The sequence below is a fragment of the Doryrhamphus excisus genome, chromosome 9, assembly GCF_030265055.1.
Source record: "Doryrhamphus excisus isolate RoL2022-K1 chromosome 9, RoL_Dexc_1.0, whole genome shotgun sequence".
NCBI lineage: Eukaryota > Metazoa > Chordata > Actinopteri > Syngnathiformes > Syngnathidae > Doryrhamphus > Doryrhamphus excisus.
The window spans coordinates 11,186,875-11,210,267 of record NC_080474.1 but is presented as its reverse complement, the minus strand read 5'-3'; the positions used below and the strand labels follow the sequence as shown (position 1 = coordinate 11,210,267).

The window sequence follows — 23,393 nt, the reverse complement described above, 5'->3', positions numbered from 1 at the left end:
TTAAGAGCTGCTGCTTACCTTTTTGGTTTGTAACATGTTCACTTTTAAGTGTTGCACCTTTGTTACCTACAGTGAGTGTTCAAAACACAATGCTCAGGCTGAAATGTTGCACGGTTACTCGTGTTGGGACATTTTAGGAAAGCATTTGTCTCACATTTGTATCACACCAATAATGCCATTTACTTACGTTTTCTTGGACACATTTTAGTGAAAGTGAAGCAAAAATGTTCCTGTTAATGAATCATAACCATAAATAAATTATGATTAACTACCATTGCCCTGGCAGAGGGCACATGTTTGTTAGTTTTCGGTTGTGTGAAAACTGATTGGTGACAGCTATTTTGAAACTATGAAATATAAAGAGAGTATCAATCATCCTGTTCACAAAATGTCCTTTACTGATTGGGAAACACAGACCCACCTTGTCTCTCAGATGATGTTCTGCCGCATCGATGTTCAACGGGTCATCAAAATTTAACAAGTCCTGTAGGTGGTAAAGCGGAGGAGATGAGGAAAAGGAAGGATAAAACATAATAACCAACAGCACGACAATGTTATGTTTACACCACAAGGCTAATGAGGTGACCACAAAAATACTCTATTTTAAGACTGTCCATCCATGTGGTCATTTTAATCTGTATTTGAGGCAAGCGTAACGAATTACAATTAAAACGTAAAAAGTCACAAAGGAGGTTGTAACACAAGGTGACATGAGGTTAGTGAAACATTTCCACAAGCATTTTGTTTATACTGTATGTCACAAACATCTTAAGGCACCCCCCATAATGAGAAAGATGATTTCCTCCATGTCAGAATTGATAGCCCCATCACAGCTGTAATGAGAGATAAGCAGCGACTGTCTTTTAACTCAATTATAGCTTGACTAACATCACTGGTGTGACCTGAATAGATTAAATATTTCTGCACTTAAATTGTGCAGCTCAACATGCTGATGGAGAAACGTTTGAAGCAATATGCTAATCTTAATAACTAACAACCCTAGAACAACGCTACAATAAAGGCACACAAAATTCAAAGTTACTCAGGAACAAATGAGTAGAGTAGTTACTGAGGAACTAAAAAATGAGAAACTAATGTGACCCATTAACTACTGCAATTTTGTATACATAATTTTGTAATTTGAATGACTACTGTTTCAGTATTCAACCTTAACACAGCCACATGGGTTACGGTGTTATGCAATTTATCATGACCAATAGATAGATGTCATATTTCTCATGAATTTTCACACTATACACTATACATACAAATATACACACATATTGGTCATTTTGTGAGCAGACCTTTCAAGAGCCATGGAAATTGTGAATGACTACAGGTTAAGTGCTGATTTTAGTGACAATAGAAAAGCCATTAAACCGAAAGAACAACTCACAGTGAACAATGAGTTCAATCCCCAGACCACATCCTAAAAAAAAAAAAAACAAAAACAAAGTAAATCAAACTGTCCAAAGTATTTCATATACACTATACTGTAGATTTATATATACTGTAGGTATATATAAATATATCATGTAAGAGACAAATGATTAAATAATGAAATGAAAAATAATACAGAGGAAAGTAGACAAAAGTAGAAACTACGGTGATGTCCACGAGGAAACATTTTTTGAAAAAAAATTGTGTCCACGCTGTACCAGCTTAATAAATATAGTTGCAACCAAATGTGAAGGGCTCACAGGGTGAAACAAAAGGCACATCTGCGTGTGGCGCTGTAAACAGACACATACGGAACCACGTGACACACCAAACTATAGAAAAAGAAGGAACGAATGCATATAAGTCCTTCGTCTTTTGTTTTCCAAGGTTTGTCTAGACCAAGTGGATTTACTTCTGATAGTCATTTTGGATTATTAGACAACAAAATATCAGGATAATGTCGAATGGGGTGAGTCATGCCAATTGGCTTGTCGTCAAAGCCCAATTGTGGTTACGTGACAGGAAGCGACGGGTCGGTGACGGCATTGTTTACGTATAGCAGCAGTTCTCTCATCTACACGGAAACGTAGAATCTGCATCCAGATTTTCCCACTGTGGAAGCTGTTCTGAGAAAATACAGTTTCAGGCCACTTCTAACACAATGTATGTATTATGTACTATTTATTTATGTATTAAAAACCCATTTGGACTCACGCAGTGTTTCAATAAAAACAAGATGCATGCCATATTGTACAATAAAATAATGTACACGAACCAAGGCTAAATACTCGTTAATGAAAAAACGCGCTAACCAGGGCGTACAGTGAGGTACTACTGTATTTAGTTTAATATTTCCTCAACATCCATTGTGTTATGACACTGAAGTAATGCACAGTAGCAAAGAGACTGCTTACAGAGTTGTCTTCAGTAAACCTCAGCAGTAAGACCTCTAATTACTCTCCTGGGTTTTCAACTTTCCACCACATAGTATTCAAAGTAACATTGACTTCATTAAGGTTGAACCCTCGTGACCTGAACATATGTTCTTAGAACAATATTGTTCTAAGACAAAAGAAGTTCACTACTTTATGATTTCATCATGTAGGCAGGAAAATATACAAATTAAAATGCTTTTCAGGAAATCTGTTAAAATGTATTGTTTTGCTCCACTTCACTCTGTTTTTGAGTGGGCAAATTGAAATGCAGCCTTGGATTCATCAGTGATGCATCACTAACAATTTCTGAAATATACATAATTCATTTACCTTTAATGTTCTGGTGGGAGCCCACCCTGTTCCATCGATAGAATGTTCACGTAAAAGGCTGCAGAAAAAGCAACAGTCGCCATCATGTATGACATTTGCATAATATTTTACACAGATTATGGTACTGTTTACTATATAATCCATACATTTATGGTTATTATTTGACAATATAAAATACTCAAAATCAAGTAAAATCCAACAGTGAGGAAATAAATTATTCAACACGCTATAGATTTTGTACGTTTACCACCTTACAAAAACATGAACTGGCCCAATTTTTATGAGAGGGTCAGCGTAAAAATAGTATTTGATCCTCAAGCAAACTGAATTTGTATTCATTGGAAACCCTCATTGAAAAGCACAGACGTCAAATGTTTCTTGGATTTTGTCTCCAAGTTATAGACTGTTAAATTGTTATACTGTTATACATGATGACCTCCTGCAATTTCCAATCTGCTGTTGTGAGTGCTCTGATAGCTGGTGATTGGTTCCTGCCAAAGAAAAAGCTACAGTTTCTTTTAATGACTAGCGAGCCACACAGTATTTAAACAATTAGTAGTAGTTCTGAAGTAAATAATGTATTTTTTCACTCACATACAAGTTTATTTTAAATACACTAATTACGGTTTTCTTCAGGATATTTGTTGATATATCGTTCTATGTTAAAATAAATGTTCCGTAAAAGTTATGGACTGTTAATGTTTCGTAATAAACCTGTAAAATCAGCAGAGATTCAAATAATGATTTACCCCACCGTATGCATGGTGCTGATTGTCCTACCTCAGGCAGATCTCTCCATTCTCAGTGATATTTGGATGCCATATTCTAGTCAGACATCTCACTTTTGGAGGCTGGAGATGAACAGAGGGGAGACAAACAAAACAAAACATATTTCAAAATTAAATTATCTGTTGTTTCCACCTTATGTTTTACCATGTATTGATTTATATATTTATAAACTTAATAGGTGTTCAAAATGGACAAAATTCCCTTAATATGAGACAGAAAATACATGCAGTATTTTTCTTTGCAAATTAGGAAACACAAATGATAATGATTTAATATATTTACAGTGAATTAAATATATTATTTTATAATTGTTTCACTTTCAAAACTTTCAAGTTTTATAATTAAATTATAATATATAATTATTAGTGAATTAAAATTATAATAATAATGTAATTATTATGAGTGATTTTTTTTAAACTACCAAATATTTTCATGGTTGCTGTGGCAACATAAGAAAACTAATAATAAAAGCAAAATTAATGTAATGCGCTAATTTAAATTTAGTACAGTACGAGTCACACTTAAATGCATGCTTCTGTGTCGACTGGTTAAAAACTGTAACTGGCAACCCCTCCCAAGGCTTTTTACCCAAGTTACATTACGCATCTTGAATTGCATGCCTTTAATATTTAGGAGGGCTCTTGCCTTTGACATGGAAAAATAAAGAGAATATTTGAAGATCTATTTAGCATTGTGCCTGCATCTCATCGAGGCCATCAAAGGCATATGAATGTCAGGCAAAGGGACGGAAGGAAGAGGTAAGAAGAGTAGCACATGAAGGTCATGTGGGAAAAAAAAACACATCAACATCATCATCTTGTATTCACACCCTTGAACAAAATCTTACTTTGCTTTTACAGCTCATAACAGCAGAAGCTATGGTTTTAAACGTCGTCATTTTGCATTTTGATTTAGGTACTTACAATCTAGTGATCATTCACCAGTGCAAAAATACATATGTTTACTCCTTTTGCAGCAGTCTTTCGTCAGGAGTTGATAAATAAACACTCACCACCATGTTATAGGCTTCTGGGACATCTATTTCAAATTGAAACTTGCCACTTTGGTAGTAACCCTCATCTGGACAATGGAACACAGAAAGAATCAGTAAATAGAAAGCAAAAAGTAAATAGACAACACAGACATAATGTGTTTCTGTGCAATATTGCATTACATAGCTCACCATTTTACTGAATATGATGTGTATCATGCATTTGACCATGACCAATTTGGGACAGTTAGCTACAATACTACCAATAATGACCCCCAAATTAATCCCTGACAAGCCCTAAAATTAATTTAGATTGGACATAGGAACAGGAGCTCATGAAGCCAAACATCCACCTCGCTTATCGTGCAAACAACAATAACAACACAAAGTTAAAGCATAAGGAACACACAATGCAACCTTCTCTACAGCAACACACAGATAAAAAATAAAAGCAAAGACACACTCCCGCCTACACACCGCAAGGGGTGCTGGGTAACCACAATACTCTTTCCCCACTCAAATTAAACATAGCAAGTAATCAGATAAATCTCTTTCAAATCTAGCAATTTTTTCTGGTTTTACTGGACACTTTTGAAACATCTTGAGACTGCCCAAGAAGTTCAACCTGCCTAAGGAACTGCTAACAACTTTCAACAATGCAATAATACCGTCTGTTCTCTGCACCGTCATCACAGTTCGGTTTGTCTCAACTACCAAACTGGACAAGAGCAAACTGGACAGGAAACCATCAAGACCAGCCTGCAATCCATAGAGGAATTGTACAGGTCCAAAGCCAAGAAGAGGGCAGGCAACATCACTGAGGACTGCTCACGCCCTGCCCACAAACTGTTCCAATTCCACCCCTCAGGGAGGCAATACTGTTCACCAAGACAACTAGACACAAAAACAGTTTCTTCTCCCTGACTATGGAATACTTAACACCACCCCAATAAATTAGCACTATAGTCTGCATTAGCACAGATTTAAACTAACCCTATGCACTCCAGTAGCAGAGAAATCAAACTACTGTAGTGGCTGTGGGACAGTCTCAGTTGCTTTTGACTTTTTCCCTTTTCAATCCCAAATATTAAATGACACAACTTTGAAATGTAGACACTTTTACAGGGACACTGACAATATACTGTAGTATTACAATACTGTAAAAAATGAATAAGCGAGTACAACACATTTCAACAAACATTTAATTTTAAACTTTAAACTTTTTAACGTTTATATTAACAGTTTATTTATTTAATAATAGTTTAATAAATGAACAGTTTCTTTTGGAAACACTTGGAAACATCTTCTCATGGGACAATGTTATAAATGAAACTTGTATATCTTGTGTAGCAGTATAGATTTACTATCAACACAAAGCCACTATTGTCTTATAGCTAGCAACACAAGAGTACATGCTCACATCCCAGTAATGTCCAACTTGCATCCAAAGTTGCAGTGTTTTGTCTTGTTATCTGACTTTAATCCTCAGAGGCATGGAATTCACCGGAGCTGCACAGTTTGCTTTGTAATCTTCCTCCATTCCTACAGGATGGCATCAATTTCAGGTCCAACGCATTTTGCTTGAGGATGCCCCAGAGGTGCTCAATTAGGTTCAGGTCTGAAGACATGCTCCATCACCTTTACCTCCCCTAGCAAGGCAATTGTCATCTTGGAATGTTTGTGGTCGTGATGATGGATCATGTGGCCCAGTTTCGAAAAGGATGGATCATGCTATGCTTAAGAATATCAGTACATGGATTTCAGATTTCCCTCAATTTCACTCCCCAGTGCCTGCAGCACTTATGCAGCCCCATATCAGGATGCTACAACCACTGGCATACTTGACTGGAGGTACTACACGTTTATCTTGCTACATATTTTTGTTGCCAGCTATTTAGACAATAGCTTTGTGTGTGTCCGCTTCAGTACTCTAAGGTATACCCATGTTTCCTTTTATTATTCATTCATTAATTTTCTACCGCTTATCCTCACAAGGGTCACAAGGGTGCTGGAGCCTATCCCTTTGTATTTATAAGCTGTCTTCGGGTGAGAGGAGGGGTACAACCTGGACTGGTCGCCAGCCAATCAAAGGGCACATATAGACAAACAACCATTCACACTCACACATTCATACCTATGGACAATTTGGAGTCGCCAATTAACCTAGCATGTTTTTGGAATGTGGGAGGAAGCTGGAGTCCCCGGAGAGAACCCATGCATGTACGAGGAGAACATGCAAACTCCACACAGAGATGGCAGAGGGTGGAATTGAACTTGTGTCTCCTAACCACTCGTCCACTTTGCAGCCTCCTTCGATTATACTATACATTAAAAAGGAATTGCATAACAGCCTTTTGCTCATTCACTCTGAAAAAGTGCTATTATTATTATTATTATTATTTTAATTGACAGCACCACGTTCTCCGCAATTACAGAACACATTTGAAAAAAATACATAAATCTAACCCTAGTCAGGATAAGTGGTCTAGAAAATGGATGGATATACATAAATCTACGAACACTCTCCCACTGTAGTTAGTCGTATGAGAACAAATACTTGTTATTACTATTTAACATAATGTTTCCATAATTAGTGGAAAGAAGTATTTTATTTTTGGAGAACTGGATTTTTATTTTCAATACGTACTGTAGTCGTATGTAACATTAACTCTTTACTTTAGTAGTACACACAATAATAGCTAAAAATTGCAAAATTGGATGTAAGTAGTCTATAAAATGTATATTCAGGGCTGTCACAAGATCTCACAGTGATAAGATTTCTCATGGGCTCTAGGTCTGGTACCATAAAATATAAAATCACACAATAGATAATAATAATTTCACTGTGCTGCCATGTGCATGTGTGTGTTTTTCTCATCTCCCACATCCCAAAGGAGATTAAGTCTGCGTATTTGGTTCAGCACCAATCAGAGTCGTGAAAGTCGCAAAAAAGGGACAAACGAAAGTGTTTAATTGAATAAGCCAAACTGCAAATATGGTGGCTCATGTAATTAATACTGAGATTAGAGATGGCAGGCATCTGTAACTTCAATCTGAGTGACATTTGCAGGCGCTAAAACGCAAAGTTAAAAGTTGCTAGATTTTTAAGCTCCTTGTGTGTGCAGCAATGAGTCAGCCATGACAGTCTACGCGCAGCATACTTCAGACGATGCTTTGCTAAACTATGTTTGCGATGGCAAGAGGGGACGTGGTGGGTTGTCAAATAGTGGCATACACTGTACGATCTGCAGTAGACTCTTTTGCAAAAAATGCACTGCGAATAGAAAGATATGACCTGAGAATATAATGACCTGTATGAATGAGAATATTCAGAGGCATAATAGCTAGATCCTTAATATCTATGTAATAATAGTGGTATATAATAGCAGTCGAGGCAGCAGTAGAGTTAAAGATCCCACTGTAAATAACAATGATGATGGCTGGGTTTGCTTTGGAGATGAGGTAGAGTATGAGAAGTGGATAAGACATTTTGTGGAGACGCGTCTGACAAATAATGAGCCTGGTGATGTCAAAACATGCACATAAGATGAGTACATTTATTCCCATCACAAACATTTGGTCATACTGATGATTTTTAGAATTTAAAGAATGCCTTTATCTTTCGCCATTTTCAAGCTACAACCTTCGAAATAGTAATGTCAAAACTGATTTTTAAAAAATCTGGCGCCTAAAGGGTTAAGTGTGACTAACATGCAAAAACATAAGAAATGAGGAAGGGGTCAAACACTGTACAGTGCATCCGGAAAGTATTCACAGCTCTTCACTTTTTCTACATTTTGTCATGTTACAGCCTCATTCCAAACTGTATTAAATTAATCTCTTACCTCAAAATTCTACACAAAATACTCCATTATGACAATGTGAAAAAAGGTTTTTTTGACATGTTTTGAATTTATTAAAAATAGAAAACAAAAAAATCACATTTACATAAGTATTCACAGCCTTTGCTTAATACTTTGTTGATCCACCTTTGGCAGCAATTACAGCCTCAAGTCTTTTTGAATATGATCCCACAAGTTTAGCACACCTATCTTTAGGCAGTTTTGCCCATTCTTCTTTGCAATAAGTCTCAAGCTCCATCAGGTTGGATGGGAGACGTCTGTGCACAGCCATTTTCAGATCTCTCCAGAGATGTTCGATCGGATTCAAGTCTGGACTCTGGCTGGGCCACTCCAGGACATTCACAGAGTGGTTCTGAAGCCAATCTTTTCAGATCTTGGCTGTGTGCTTCGGGTCGTTGACCTCAGGCTGGGGCGAAGGTTCATTTTTCAGCAGGACAAGAGCGCTCTGGAGCAGGTTTTCATCCAGGATATCTCTATATATTGCTGCATTCATTTTTCTTTCTATCCTGACTAGTCTGCCAGTTCCTGCTGCTGACATCCCCACAGCATGATGCTGCCACCACCATGCTTCACTGTAGGGATGGTATTGGCCTGGTGATGAGCAGTGCCTGGTTTCCTCCAAACATGGCGCCTGGCATTCACACCAAAGAGTTCAATCTTTGTCTCATCAGACCAGAGAATTTTGTTTCTCATGGTCTGAGAGTCATTCAGGTGCTTTTTGGCAAATTCCAGACGGGCTGCCATGTTCCTTTTACTAAGGAGTGGCTTTCGTCTGGCCACTCTACCATACAGGCCTGATTGGTGGATTGCTGCAGAGATGGTTGTCCTTCTGGAAGGCTCTCCTCTCTCCACAGAGGAACGCTGGAGCTCTGACAGAGTGACCATCGGGGCCTTGGTCACCTCCCTGACTAAGGCCCTTCTTCCCCGATCGCTCAGTTTAGAAGGCCGGCCAGCTCTAGGAAGAGTCCTGGTGGTTCCAAACGTCTTCCATTTACGAATAATGGAGGCCACTGTGCTCATTGGGACCTTCAAAGCAGCAGAAATTTTTCTGTATCCTTCCCCAGATTTGTGCCTCAAGACAATCCTGTCTCGCAGGTCTACAGACAGTTCTTTTGACTTCATGCTTGGTGTTTGTGCTCTGACATGCACAGTCAACTGTGGGACCTTATATAGACAGGTGTGTGCCTTTCCAAATCATGTCCAATCAACTGAATTTACTGTAGGTGGACTCCAATTAAGCTGTAGAACGATCTCAAGGATGATCAGTGGGAAAAAGATGCACCTGAGCTCAATTTTGAGCTTCATGGCAAAGGCTGTGAATACTAAATGTGATTTCTTAGTTTTCTATTTTTAATAAATTCAAAAAAAGTCAAAAAAAAACTTTTTCACATTGTCATAATGGAGTATTTTGTGTAGAATTTTGAGGTAAGAGATTAAATTAATACAATTTGGAATGAGGCTGTAACATGACAAAATGTGGAAAAAGTGAAGCGCTGTGAATACTTTCCGGATGCACTGTATATCTAGTCATATTTTTAAGATTATTTCATTGTACTTTTCTTAAAAGTATGGTCATGTTAAAATCTTGTCTCTTTTCTCGTAGACCCAATGCTAACCACTATTGTCTCATATCTATTTTTATGTAGAAGTAAAAGCAGGACTATCTCAAATAGGATTTACCGAGTTGGCAAATCTGTTTAAATAATTTAAAATTCTTCCATACATTTTTACTACCTGCACACTGACAAGATCCCAGAGCAAGAATCTAAAAAAATAAGTGCAATATATAAAGCAACAAGGTAAAGATGAAACAACCAGCTACTTCTAATTAATTACAAATATATGTTAATGTTTTCAAAAGGGTTAAGAAAAGAAACAAAAGAAAACAAGTATCAAAAGTGCCCTGCGATTGACTGGCGACCAGTCCAGGGTGTACCTCTTACCCAAAAGCCAGCAAGGATAGGCTCCAGCATACCCCCACAACCATAGTGAGGATTAAGCGGCATAGAAAATGGATGGATGGCCAATTGTCAAAAGAGCGAGGGATGAGAGGTGGAAGAGAGATTAACTGCTCAGAGCATCACAGGACTAACAGATGCAGTTAGTGGGCATAAATAAATAATTTATGTCTGCAGCACGCTGGAGAAATCCGTGAGGAATTTTGTGAGACACTGCGCTTCCACACACGCGTTTTCTGAATAGATCTGACTTTGACTAAAAGAGTCAAGAATTGTGAGCAGTAAAAGATACTGGCACACAGTTTCATTCAATGACCATCACACAACATGCTGCTACAACAGCAAGGCATTATTTCATGAGGGGAAATTAAATGTGCAATGGGTGGATCATGAAAGCTGTTACTGCACCCTAGTGGTCATACAGAAATGTTTTTCAGCAGGGTGACGAATTTTAGAAATATATATAATCTACAGTTAGTTATGCTATATGTACAATCAAAACAACTCACAAATTTGATCCACTCAAAGACATCATCGCACAAAATGTATTGAAAATGCATAATTTCCTTAACACGACTTGAGCCAACGTGCTGACTCGGGTATAGTCATATTCGCTGCTGCCAAACAGCTTTGCATTTGACATTAATGAAGAATTATTTCAGATATTCACAATAGATGTTTATTGAGAGGTCCTTCATTGTGTACAGTGCCTCTTTCCTACTTTTATTGTGGTCGACAGCATGTTCCAGCAACTTTTAACAGCCATTGAAGAGGAGTAGACCAACATTCCACAAGCCACAATTAAACTGATCAACTATTTGCGTAGGACATGTGTTGCATTGGTGAGGCGAATGTCCCCCATACAGTAACGCTACAGATTTTAGTGGCTTTTTATTGTGACCAGCCCAAGGTAGACAATAACCATGCTGTCTAATAAGCATGAAGCATGAAGTGGGAGAGAAAAGTGGGAAATAAAAGTGTGTTAGTTATATGTTGGTTGAGTGTATATTGGTGATTCTCCTGAAAGGGACCAGAGAGGGTGCTGTCACTTTGAGGCGCATGACACACAGACTACAGTGATTTGAAGCCAACCACAAAAAAATATTATTTATGTGGGCTGCAGATTGCCTGTACTCATTACACATGGACCTTCTTGTCCGGAAGTCCTCAGGAGCACTGCGACCAATCATGGCAGAGTATATGGAGTAAATTAAACAGACCGTTGGGCAGGAAGCAGGAAGGCCATGGCCACTTTATTTTAATATGCAAACTGGTTACAAAATAACTTTAGTTTTCACTTGCTAAAAAGACGAAAGAAATAAATATCATGCTTTTTGTACCCCTTGCAGGAGAATGACCCATATACATGTGTGTATACGTGTGTGTGTGTGTATGTGCATGTGAAACACTGTGGTGTTGAATAAATAAGCAAGTATTCCTCTGGGAACTCAGACTCCTTATGAGGTTCACTTAACAAAAAATGACAGCAGGCCTTTGTTGTAATTGCTGAGCTTTTCTTCTCAGCACAGATTTTGCTTACAAAGGCCTTTGTGATACTAAGCTGGAGGTACACCAGCTATTTGGGTGACAAGGAGACTGATGACTCATAGATATGCCACACAACACATACACCGTGAAAATACAATACACACAAATGTGTACAGTTTATTTCATTGTTCAATTTTCAATGAATGAACAAGTAATTTACAGGATACCGTATTTTCTGGACTATAAGTCGCACGTTTTTCATAGGTTGGCTATTCCTGCGACTTATACTCCAGAGCGACTTATAAATGAAAAAAGTGTTTATTTTCCATAAACCCTGGACACCTTTTCTGTGCATGTTTATTTTTTGTGTAGCCGAATAACCACGGTGTTAGCACATCTTACACCTATCTATTCAGCCTGTTCTCTATTCTTTTATTGTTAGAACTTGCCTTCCAAGAGGACGTAATGTCTGTTTTGGTCAAGTAGTTTGGAAAATAAATTACCCGCAAAAAATGCGACTTATACTCCGCAGCGACTTATGTATGTTTTTTCTACCCAATTATGCATTTTCGGCCTTGTGCAACTTATGTATGTTTTTTTCTACCTAATTATGCATTTTTGGCCTTGTGCGACTTGTACTCCGTAGTGACTTATAGTCCAGAAAATACGGTATTTACTGTACATTTTACAATTATGCATTATGGGCAGGCTGAGCATAAATCAGGTGTCAAATAAGGCAGTGGTTGCTGAACTTTTTACAGTCAGGTAATTTAACCTGAAGTCATTCACCCCCGACTCCTGCACACTTAAACATAAAGCTAATGTTAATTAATTATATGTTACTTAACATGAATATTGAAGGCAATTCATTTGTTTGTTCATTTTATAGTAAGGTGTATTTTGTATGATAACATTAGGATTGTTTGATATGAGCACTGATAAATAGTTATCTTACCATTATCCTTTATTCCGCTCTGTTGTTGGCATCCCTCCCATTGAAATCGCTTAATGGACTTAATTTAAGCTTCAACTTTTTTGTCCACTCAGGATAGCTATGGTTTAAGTCTGCATATTAATTTCATACCAAATTGATGGGGAAAGTTAAGTAATCATCATAAAGCAGTATTTGTCCAAAGATTTAACATTGATGTCTGTTATAAGTAGAAAATTTTGTAATATTGTATTATTGTTGTATAACCAACAAGTGATAGTTTTGGGCTGCATATGTATGTGTCGGTGTGGTGGTTGTGATTTACAAGTGTCCCTGAATACAGTGGCAACTTGTGTGATTGGCAGAGCACTTTAATGTTTTGGCTTGTAGTTAAAAAGATTAAGAATGCAAAAGGTTGAGGTTAAGGTTGCAAAAATACAAAAGACGTGAGGAGACAAGTACACCGGCAGCAAGAACTGGGTGCTAAAGAGAGACTACACAGGTATGATTCCACACAAAGTGGTTTGTTCAAAGCCGAACCCAGTAAAGCTTGGAAAATTCCAGACGACGCAGAACATACTGTCTGCAAACATTGATACATTAAGGGAACAAAAAAAACAATTGCTGACAATACAGAGACTCACCATTATACACAGTGGCCTACTCCGCCAACCCCCACATTCACATACTGTATGCTCTGGGACGACAGATACCCAAATGAACTCCTAAAAGGTCAATAATAAGCAATGCTGATCACTGACTGGTCAGTGCAACATCAGTGCAAAATCTGTCAAGGGGTGAAAAATGTAAGCGGTATATAGACGTTATTGTTTGACTGTTTTACAATAGTTTGTTATTTAACAAACAAAGTGATTGAGCACTGCATTGTTGCTTTTTAGTAACAAGTACAGGACAGATAAAGGTGAACTATCTTACCAGGAGACACTGCCAACTGAAAATGGTGCAGCTTGTCCTCATCTGGGAAATTGGCTTTGCATGTACCTAAAATTAGAAGAGAAAGATGCTAAACAGATAAGAAAAGCTGATACACACCACCCCCTGCAGTACAATGAAATGTACTGCACAAAACTACACGACAAAAATGTTAATGCAACCCTTTTGTTTTTGCTCTCATTTTTCATGAGCCGAACTCAAAGATAAAAGACATTTTCTATGTACACAAAAGGTATCGCTTCTCTCTCCAATGCTGTTCACAGATCTAATAAGCTAAGCTTGCCACCTCACAGATGTGGCATATCAAGATGCTGATGAGACAGCATCTTTATTGCACACGTGTGCAATAGGCCTTTTGTGTATATAAGAAAGGTTTTACATCTTTTGAGTTTAGCTCATGAAAAAGGAAAATGTTCCATTTATATTTTTGTGAAGTGTGCCTAAAAAGTGCACTTTCACCCTTTGATGTTCAGTAAGTGTCCAACCTACTCCCTATAAGGTACGTGTACCCCTATTAAAATAGCTTGACTATATTGGTGCCAAACACTGAGATTTACGCTTGAATGCCTCATGTAAACATCCACAGCCAATAGTACAGTGCAGAAGCAAGGTGACAGCACAAAATTGTTCATTGTTCTGTGTGCGTTAGGTGAACAAATAAGTTTGATGATGATGTTGTGAATTAAAAGTATTTAATCTTGAAAATTTTTCAAGATAATTTAGATTGTGTGCTAAATGACAGCTGGTCTTCTTACATGGTGCTAAGACCAATTAGTGCATTTTCGGAGTTGTATGAGCCTCATTTATTTGTTGACTGGATGCACTGATGTGTTAGAAAGCCCCCAATGCATTCACAAATAATGCATTTTCTTTCTGTTCAGAGGCCCTTGAACACAGCATGCGTTTGAGACTTATGTGCATGAGTTTCTCCTACACTGCACGTCTATTTTCTCTTCTTCCTTTGATGGGAAAATATGTCTATTTATGGCAGAATCAGATGAAGATTTACCTACTATTATCATCAAATATTATCAGTGGTTTATTCAGCGTCAATTTGTGGCACAATAAACATTTCAAAATGTGCCTGCATTGTTATGCGTTTGTTTGTCCAGTCTTTTTTTCCATGCCTCATAACACTTAGAGAAGACACTTATGTAACATTTATTGTTTTATCAGTAATAGAGTGAAAACTAGAGTAAATGTGAATATCAACAAGTCTATTTCGTTGTGCACCTCAAAATTTTCTGCTTGCGCCCCTAAAAATTGAAGTTGAGTGCAGGGAAGAATGCGCAGATGGGAGGAGTGGTAATGTGTAGTAGATATCTTTAATTTACTTACTAGGAAGATTGGCTTCAAGTTCGGCAACTTCTGTAAAGAGAGCACAATGAAGGGGAATACAGTGGGAATTACTTTAAATAGCATTTCACTACCATATTATTATTATTTGATTATAGTTGAACAAAAGGTACCTTTGGTAAGGAGACGGTCCCTTATTGAGACCCTATGAGTTGAGTCAGAGCCTCCTGAGGCACGGCTTGTCTGTGCTCCATCGTTTCTTTTCAGCTTACTGGCCAATGTAAGCATGGCTACTCTGCAGCGCTCTGCTTTGGTCTGCCTTGCGCTGCACTGCTACTCAAATACCTGAAAATGACACACACAATATCATATGTTTGAATGCTTTGAATCAGGTATTTCAACCAATTTTCATTCCCAGTCACATATAGTTGCCCATTGATGGCTGGTTGTAAATCTGGAACTATATAGCCTTAATGTATTACACTATAATTGACACTGCATTATTGGTGATTAGGCAGCTTGAAAATAGTGTATTAAATATATATGTAATATATATTCAGAAGGTGGTCATATTTCATTGCATTTGGGGTGCTGCCTAATAAACATGTCTTAATTATTGAGTAATGTCATAAAATATTGAAGAGTTGCTTTATCCATTCTGCTGTTCATCATCGATTCATATCGATTTCCTTCATATACTAAAGTGTACATTACTTTCCCCCTTTTGAAAACCATAGCCCATCGCACTATGTACCCACTGTGATCATATGGCAGCAGCAGTGTCAAAGAGTAAGCGTATCAGGAGTCAGTGACATCATAACATAACCCACCTGTTTCGTCTGTCAATCACTGCACCTATAGACAGTATACTGATATTCAGGAGTACCTGGGACAAGGATCTTACAGGTTCTAGTCTCAAGACAGGCTAATGTCCAAACTTCAAAACTATTGACGACCAACAACATTAGAAGGAAAAAGGGCTTTGGTTGCAGTGAATGCACTTGTATAGCGCTTTCCACCTCCAAGGCGCTCAAACTACATTTACCTACTGATGACCAGCATCAGGAGTAACTGAGGGTTTAGTATCTTGCTCAAGGTTACTTCCACATGATCACGGCAGGACGCAGGATCGACCCCTCAACCTTCAGTTTGGGAGATGACCACTAACTGAGCCACGCCCAATATGGTGTATCGTCTCGAGAACTGAGTGCATCGTGACACCCCTAATTGTCATTAACACACACAAAAGGGGAAGGATGACATAAAATGCGGTTCTTCCTATTCCTTTTTAGACATGTTCAATTGTGCGACTACAACCACGTGGCGTTCTTTAATGTAACTTGTTAAGCATGTCTGACACAAATAAATGCATACCATACCGTAACCGGAACTAATATAACTCAAGGCTGTCTTTCGGACAGCTAGCTAAAAATAAAATCCCTACAGATTTTAGTGTACATAAATACAATTGGTCCTTATAAGACAAAAGCAAGTGCCAGTAAAAAAGTACACAAACTTTAATTTGATGAATCTGAAGTTAAAGTTATTTTTAAACTATCTTGCTGGGCGTGTTAGCTTATGTGTTATCAGGCTGTTCTTTACCTGTAATCTCTGAGCTCGGGCTCCGTGTTACACCATAATCAGCTGCCCTCCGGTCGCTGAAACTTCAGGCGGAGAGTGAGGCACTTGAGAGCGTAAATGGTGGAAAAGGGTGATTTTTGAGGTTTTGGTGTAGAAATGCATTCAGTGACGCCTCAGTTGTCAGAACTCCACTCCGGTATCATGGGGAACGGAAGTGCAGTTGAGTCCTGCCGTAATGTGTGTCCGTGCAGAAAAAGCAGCTGATAAAAAAAGGATCCGCAAAGCCATCGTTGAAATTAAAAGTGGTTAATTAAAAACTCACTCGTTCTCATTGTCTTTGGTCCGTTTTAACAAAACGTCAGAGGTTTCGATGAAGTCCGGCCTATCTTCAAAAATGTAAAGTTTTATTATCTTCTGTTACGCTTTTTTCAACTGTGTGCATCACCATCTTTTTGAAATGTCAAAATCCACTTCGATAATTCTGAATATGCAAGTCTAGGCTATATTGAAATGCAAAAATAAAAACCAGAGAAAAGAAATGCAAATTCCAACTGAGACTTCTAATTCAGCTTGCAAAGTGGTTGAAACCGTAAATTAATAAGTAAATGTGTAAAAAGTGAATCCACTACTGAGATGGAAGAGACCGCTTCACTCAATAAAAGCGTTGCTCTCTGGTGCTGTGACGTCCATGAACGAACAGGGTGCTTTGAACGACTCGTGAACATGAACGATGGGAAACGAGTCGCAGCGTTCTTTTTTTCTATTACAGTATTGTAGTAACATAGCGAGGTGCGCAGCAGATATGCAAATAGCATCACGCGACGTTGTACACACTCTTCACGTCAGTGAGCCAGTAAAACAAAAAAAACGAACAAGACAGAAACACATGAATTCCTCCTGCCTCGGAGAGCAGCAGCAGCAAGCGGTCACAGTGTAGCGTAACAATATGTGTGGAAATATTTGCACTAAATGCAGTTTTGCATGGTAAATCATTGTAGTCTGCTTTGTTATTTAATGTTTATGCATGTTCAAGTCATGGTTTACCCACATACACAAAGGTAATTCAAACTAGTGACGTCACTGTCTAAGCAGTGTGATGGCGTCACCTTGTGGAATATTTACAATGAAACCAAATCACTTTTTTTTATCAAATAAGGTTATAATCAATATTTCTCAATAAATTCAAACTCAGTGGTTACATATGTAAATTCTTCCTAGTGATTTCCAAAATAAGACTGGCTTCTTAATTTGGTACCAAATACGCAGCCCAATATAGAAACTATAGAAATTGGAAGCAGTCTGCAGGGGTGTAAAATACATCTACTTGTTCTAAATCCAAATGAGTCTGGACCAAAAACTAATCAAATCCACAGACAGCCAGAGCAGAGGTGATAAGGTGACTATAACCTCCATTAATTTCATTGTGGTGCTTGGTATGAAATTAATTTCTAGGCAATCAAAGACAATAAAAAGTTTAAGCATCAATCCAGCCACATTTTATTTCAACTTTACAGAAGAGCTAAGGACAGTACAGTGGTACTTTCCATAATTGTAATGTGGTAAAGGACATTTATGGTTCTACTTCTGATTGGGCATCAGATCATCAATGGGTTCTTCCTTCTCCAAATTCTTTTCCATTTCCACCAGCACCTTGACACCATCAACCACCATCTGCACCAGGTCCACCTCAGAGAAGCCCAGTCTATCAGCATTGGAAATGTCAAACACTCCATCCACAGCATCAGTGTCCACGCCACCTGGTGGACAGACCAGATCATTTACTCAACATGAAGGCCAGAAAAGGATGGTAGAGTTGCCAGTACCGGTTCCACGTTTTTGGAGACGCAGCCTCTTAAGAACCTCCTCAAAATCAGGGTGCTTGCTCATGTTTGGCAGCTTGACGTGCACGCCTGCACGCAGTCCGGTGCCCAGGTTGGAGGGGCAGGTCAGAATGTAGCCCAGGTGCTCATTCCACATGAAGACATGGCCTTTCTCCTTGAACCTGGCTTCCAGCTAAACAGGATCACACCATTCAGGTCAAGTTTCTGCAATATTCTGAAGTGGTCTACAAACCTCTCCAAGTCCGGCGCAGAAGCGGGTAAATACTTCCTTCAAGTTGCCTCCCTGCTGCATGGAGATCACACGCAGATGATCCTCCTCATTCACCCACACCAAGAAGGTCTTGCTCTCATTGTGCCTTTCAAACGGATACATACAGTGAATGGGATTTTCTTGGAATGAACAAATGAACTTCTCACCAGATGCCTCTGCCATCGGGCCAGTCACGGGCCATCTTGGAGGCCAGCAGCAGAGGGGACACCGGCTTGTCAAACAGGAAGTGGTCATTGATCAGCTGCTGCTGCTCTGCCTCAGACAAATCCTTCAAGGGGTAGTATTTTCCAGCCATGTCGCCGGTTAGGGACCCCAGAGCTACAGGGAGACAAGTAAGGTTACAGCAGGGCAGTGACACCTAGAGCAGTGTTTTTCAACCTTTTTTGAGCCATGGCACGTTTTTTACATTGGAAAAATCTTGTGGCACACCACTAACCAAAAATGTTACAAAATGTCACGACCTCACACGTGCATCAATAAGTCTATCGGAGGAACAAGGTAGGTGTTGCCACACGGACCAATATTACATTGCTCTGCCAGTCTTTAGACACACGACAGTAGCCACGTTTTTACATGACGAGTTTCTCTTTCCGAATGACCTTTCGGGAACTGAAGAACGTCTGGCTCTGAGTGTTACGTCATATCATATCAGCATGCGCTGAAAGAACGCACCCGGGATAAATTTAAACAGGAAAAGATCAAATTCAATCTTGCTAATATTTTATAATTAAACTCAGGACATGTTTTATATAGATATATATTTTCTTTTTTAATAAAATTGCACTTGTGAATAAAGTATAGAAGGGTTTAGATTCTGTTTAACAGATGGCGGTAATGTGTAGGAAAGCTGCTTGCCAACCGCCAATAAACAACAGAAGAAGAAAAACACCACAAAGAAGAAGGCACCCTGACAACTTTCCGTTTGAGCGGGTACAAGATACCTCAATCGGATTGGTTAAAGGAATATTCCATCCCTGTTCAATTCTCTCCGTTTGAGCAAATAAACCAAATGCAATTGGAATATTTGGGTCCATGTATACTATTGACATAATGGCTATTGACATATTTGAAAATGATGATTAATAAATGTTAATTATAAAAAGTGATATTGGATAATTCCTCACGGCACACCTGACGGTTTCTCAAGGTACACTAGTGTGCCACGGCTCAGTGGTTGAAAATCACTGACCTAGAGGATAAACCACTTCCCACATTGGAGTCATCTGGTGCCATATGGAAAACAAAATCACACACAATAGTATCCGGTATGAACAAAATACGGGAATTGTTACGTTTTTCCACACGTTTGCCAGGGTGCGTGTTTCTTAGTCGATGGCAGCTTGACTTGACAGCTTGTCATGACTGGATCATGACTTAGCCCCGACTCAGTGCAACCTGAAAACTAATAACTCTGTGTGCTCTTACCTTCAATAGAGATCTTCTCTAAAGCGCGTCTCTCTCCTCTGCTGCAGTGTGGCGGCAGACAGAATCCGCGCAGGCTGCGGCCTGTTCTCACACGGGAACTCAAAACGTAGTTTGGGTCCAAGTCGTCACCCCCCTCAAGAACACACACACATTTAGATTCTTCACGACATAAATATCAGATGCAACAGAATGTAACAATACCACAAGGTTGTCTGGGTTGAGGTCAGTCTTGTGCGTGTCTGTGGGTTTGTATCCTCCATGTCTGTCCTCGATCACAAGGTCAAACAGCTCTTTGTAGACCTCGTAGGACTCCTCGTCTCCAGCCACGCAGCCCACTGTCATAATGTAAGGGTGTCCTGCACATGGAATCAAACCAACACGCCAGTCAACACTAAATACGAGTCCAAGTCCTGTGTGATGCCTCAATAGGAGAAAGTTACTGCACCAGGATTATCCACCCCAGTTTGAATGACACCATCGATGGTGAAGCCACTGCGGGTAGACCTCGCCTTCAACGTGGTGTACAAGTCCAGGGTTAAGAACTTGGCCATGTGGTTCTTATGCTGACTAAGATCCGGGTACTCATCCTCGGGTTTCAGACCCCTCAATTTACGATTGGCCATTCCTTTGCTGGAGGAGCTAAACACAATGACTTGTTACAGCAGACCCTGACATTGTTAAAACATGACCATAATGTGTTTAGCTAACCTTAATATTCGGGAGTCACATGAAAACATCACCGACGTGAACGTGTTTATTGAGCTATTTTCTAAACACGGCAGGACTTTAATAAGAGAGGTAGAGTCCAATGAATGTGAGGCCCTAACTGGAGGGAAAACCTTTCCCGAAGTGGTCAAAATGCACCGGGCTAGCAACAACACTGACATAATCAACCCATACAGGAAATAATGACCAATAAAAATGAGCTGCAGGAGCCTAAAATGACCCTTGGGCCAGACTTTAGACACACCTGATTAAGGGTAGTTTTTCCTATGGAGCAGCTTTTACAGTCCTCTACGGGGAAGAAAGTGTCAGTATTGTTAGTATGGGAGAAGCCTCAGGGCATGCAGTCAACAGTTATAGCAATGTTATCAATAGCAATATTAACCACGATTAATGCAAAGCTTATTACATTCATTAAATAAACTCATGGATTAATATAGAAATTTGGCGTTTCTTGCCTGGCACACACACCAAAACATACTAAATGTTACTTCAAGGCTAAAACATAGCTTTTAACATGTGTGGTGGATCAAAACAAACTTAAGTCGCAGATTCCAATAGCTATTTGTTATTTTGTATGGAAGTTTAGGATAAACACATTTGCAGCCAACTGTTCAGCTTGCTAGCTTGCAATCGTGTCTATGCAGTCTATGCATCATAAAGTTAAGGTACGTTTTGTAAACAACTGTGTAAAGGTGTGACTAAAAAGACCATAGGTGTGCTATGTCATGTCTACCAGGCTCTATTATTAAAAAATCGTATATATAAAGTCATACACAGGTTTTATACACCAACTATGAAAATGACTTTCCTTTATCACAGTTGGGTCTGGAAGAACTTTTTTAAATTGTGTCTTTTAAAGTAATTATATTTGGTTGATGGGCCATTAAATTGTTCACAAATAAGTCTGGATAAAGCTTTGTTTTCCAAAAATATTTTTTCTAAAGCGCAAATTAAAATTTTTATGATTGCTATAATGTTGCGTGTACATGTCAAGTTAAAAATAAGCTTTTGGGGTGGAGGATTTTTTTTGGCTCAATTATCATGATTTACAAATTAAAGCAAATTACAATATTTAGTTACTTTTTTTTTTTTTACTTATTCAGAAATAGCTTTGTTGACCATACTGCATCTATGCTGGTGTAGGCTCCAACCACTTGAAGGCTGAATAACACATCAAGGCCAATGTTGCATATAGAACATAAAAATGTAATGGGAAATGATTTGCCATTTACACTCTACTGAAAATGACACTACTGCAACTATGTTCGACTTTCTGAATGATTTTTCAAATATCAATCAAAGTGTGTAAATTATCAATTTTACTTTGGACATGATTATCATCGTATTAACTAGAATTTACCGTCAACTAAACCAAATGTAACTCACGCTGCTTAACAGAATAGACATTCAGTAATATATTCTGACTATTTGATTTGTGACACCGTTAAATGCGACGAGATTAAAACCGACTTCCTTACCTGCTTGAACAACTAAGAGAACTGGAATAGAACGCGAAGAGGTTTGCGCACAGAAAGTCCGAGCTTTGCCAAATGCTCGCCTTATATAATATTTGCGCCAAACGTGTCACCGTTAGATGTTCCTTATTTGGCTGACACGCGTTGGTTGGCCTGACGTGATGTAAAGCCTACGTGAACTACAATTAAAGGACAATATGTGTAAATTTGTTGTTTTGTGCCATGTACGCCTCAAACGTATGTTGACGTTAATTTTTTTCTACCAATGACTTTCTTGTGACGCAATTGACGTAAATTAAACTTTGATTATCAAAGTTTCAGTGCAAATGCTTTGAGTTAAAAAAAAAAAAAAACAAGCGCTCCAAAAACTAAATACTTGGTGCTTCAGTGAACATTAGCGACATCTGATGGAGGAAAGAAGTCAAAGCAGCCTGTGTCTCTAAATGTGTGAATGAATCAATGATAGGTAGCATGTTATTTTCCACAATTAAATAGGATACCAATCGATGTATTATCCATAGAAGACTGTTAATTTAGATTTTGATTTTGCATGTTGGTCACGTGTGCATCTTTATTACAACAGCAGAGCAGAAAAAACAAAAGGACACAGGGATGTAATATACGTCCACATGGTATTGACGATACACAAGCACTTGCAAGCCACTTCCCACATGGATACAGCATCCTGCGAGTGGCTTTAATGGGTCCTCTTTGTGGCAGATGCAGCTCTTTCAGATATCGATTAAAGCATAAACCATATAGTTGCACTCATGTGGACCTCTGGATTTCCACTATGACACTGGCAGTGGCAGTGACAACCTGAGTTTCAACACCCACAGGGTGATCCAGTGGAGCCCACAGACTATGGTCATCCTGCACTCCTTCTGGCCTTGCCATGAAAGCTTCATACCACTTGAAGTGTGATGCTACTTATGATGCTGTGTTAGCATTCCCACTACCATTTAATGATCTGCGTGGTTACAAAATACACCAGTTTTGAAGCGTGGATCCACAAGGGGGTTATTTTTTCTTATCTGTTTAATTTTTAATTCAGATTGTTTATTAAGTTGTTTGCAATTACATCACTGATAATACGATT

At 38.7% G+C, this 23,393-nt stretch overlaps 2 protein-coding genes across 2 annotated transcripts in view; both read right to left on the bottom strand.

Moving 5' to 3' along the window:
* ube2f (ubiquitin-conjugating enzyme E2F (putative)) overlaps positions 1 to 16,894 on the bottom strand; it is a 29,605-nt gene extending 12,711 nt beyond the window's left edge. Inside the window, exons 1-10 of the mRNA XM_058082642.1 lie at positions 16,879 to 16,894; positions 16,578 to 16,783; positions 15,149 to 15,320; positions 15,018 to 15,047; positions 13,662 to 13,727; positions 4,507 to 4,574; positions 3,486 to 3,556; positions 2,706 to 2,763; positions 1,397 to 1,429; positions 422 to 484 (exon numbers count right to left, since the gene is read on the bottom strand). Coding sequence (XP_057938625.1) covers positions 422 to 484; positions 1,397 to 1,429; positions 2,706 to 2,763; positions 3,486 to 3,556; positions 4,507 to 4,574; positions 13,662 to 13,727; positions 15,018 to 15,047; positions 15,149 to 15,263 — 504 coding nt within the window. The 5' untranslated portion in view covers positions 15,264 to 15,320; positions 16,578 to 16,783; positions 16,879 to 16,894. The remainder of the gene's footprint in view (positions 1 to 421; positions 485 to 1,396; positions 1,430 to 2,705; positions 2,764 to 3,485; positions 3,557 to 4,506; positions 4,575 to 13,661; positions 13,728 to 15,017; positions 15,048 to 15,148; positions 15,321 to 16,577; positions 16,784 to 16,878) is intronic.
* A 1,135-nt stretch (positions 16,895 to 18,029) lies between these two features.
* LOC131136171 (creatine kinase, testis isozyme-like) lies at positions 18,030 to 22,466 on the bottom strand. Its single transcript, XM_058082755.1, has 8 exons — positions 22,298 to 22,466; positions 20,539 to 20,732; positions 20,295 to 20,449; positions 20,094 to 20,226; positions 18,815 to 18,986; positions 18,630 to 18,753; positions 18,380 to 18,569; positions 18,030 to 18,313 (listed from the first exon to the last, which is right to left on the bottom strand). Exons 2-8 carry the CDS (start codon positions 20,714 to 20,716, stop codon positions 18,135 to 18,137), a joined length of 1,131 nt encoding a protein of 376 aa, XP_057938738.1. The 5' UTR covers positions 20,717 to 20,732; positions 22,298 to 22,466; the 3' UTR covers positions 18,030 to 18,134.
* Between the last annotated feature and the right edge of the window lie 927 nt (positions 22,467 to 23,393).

Excerpts from the sequence above, each read along its gene's own strand:
- LOC131136171 (XM_058082755.1), bottom strand. The coding sequence starts at position 20,716 with ATGGCCAATCGTAAATTGAGGGGTCTGAAACCCGAGGATGAGTACCCG. Across the intron at positions 18,754-18,814 it reads CCCGATGGCAGAGGCATCTG|GCACAATGAGAGCAAGACCT; the intron begins GTGAGAAGTTCA and ends TCCGTTTGAAAG. Across the intron at positions 18,314-18,379 it reads TCTCCAAAAACGTGGAACCG|GTGGCGTGGACACTGATGCT; the intron begins GTACTGGCAACT and ends TCTGTCCACCAG.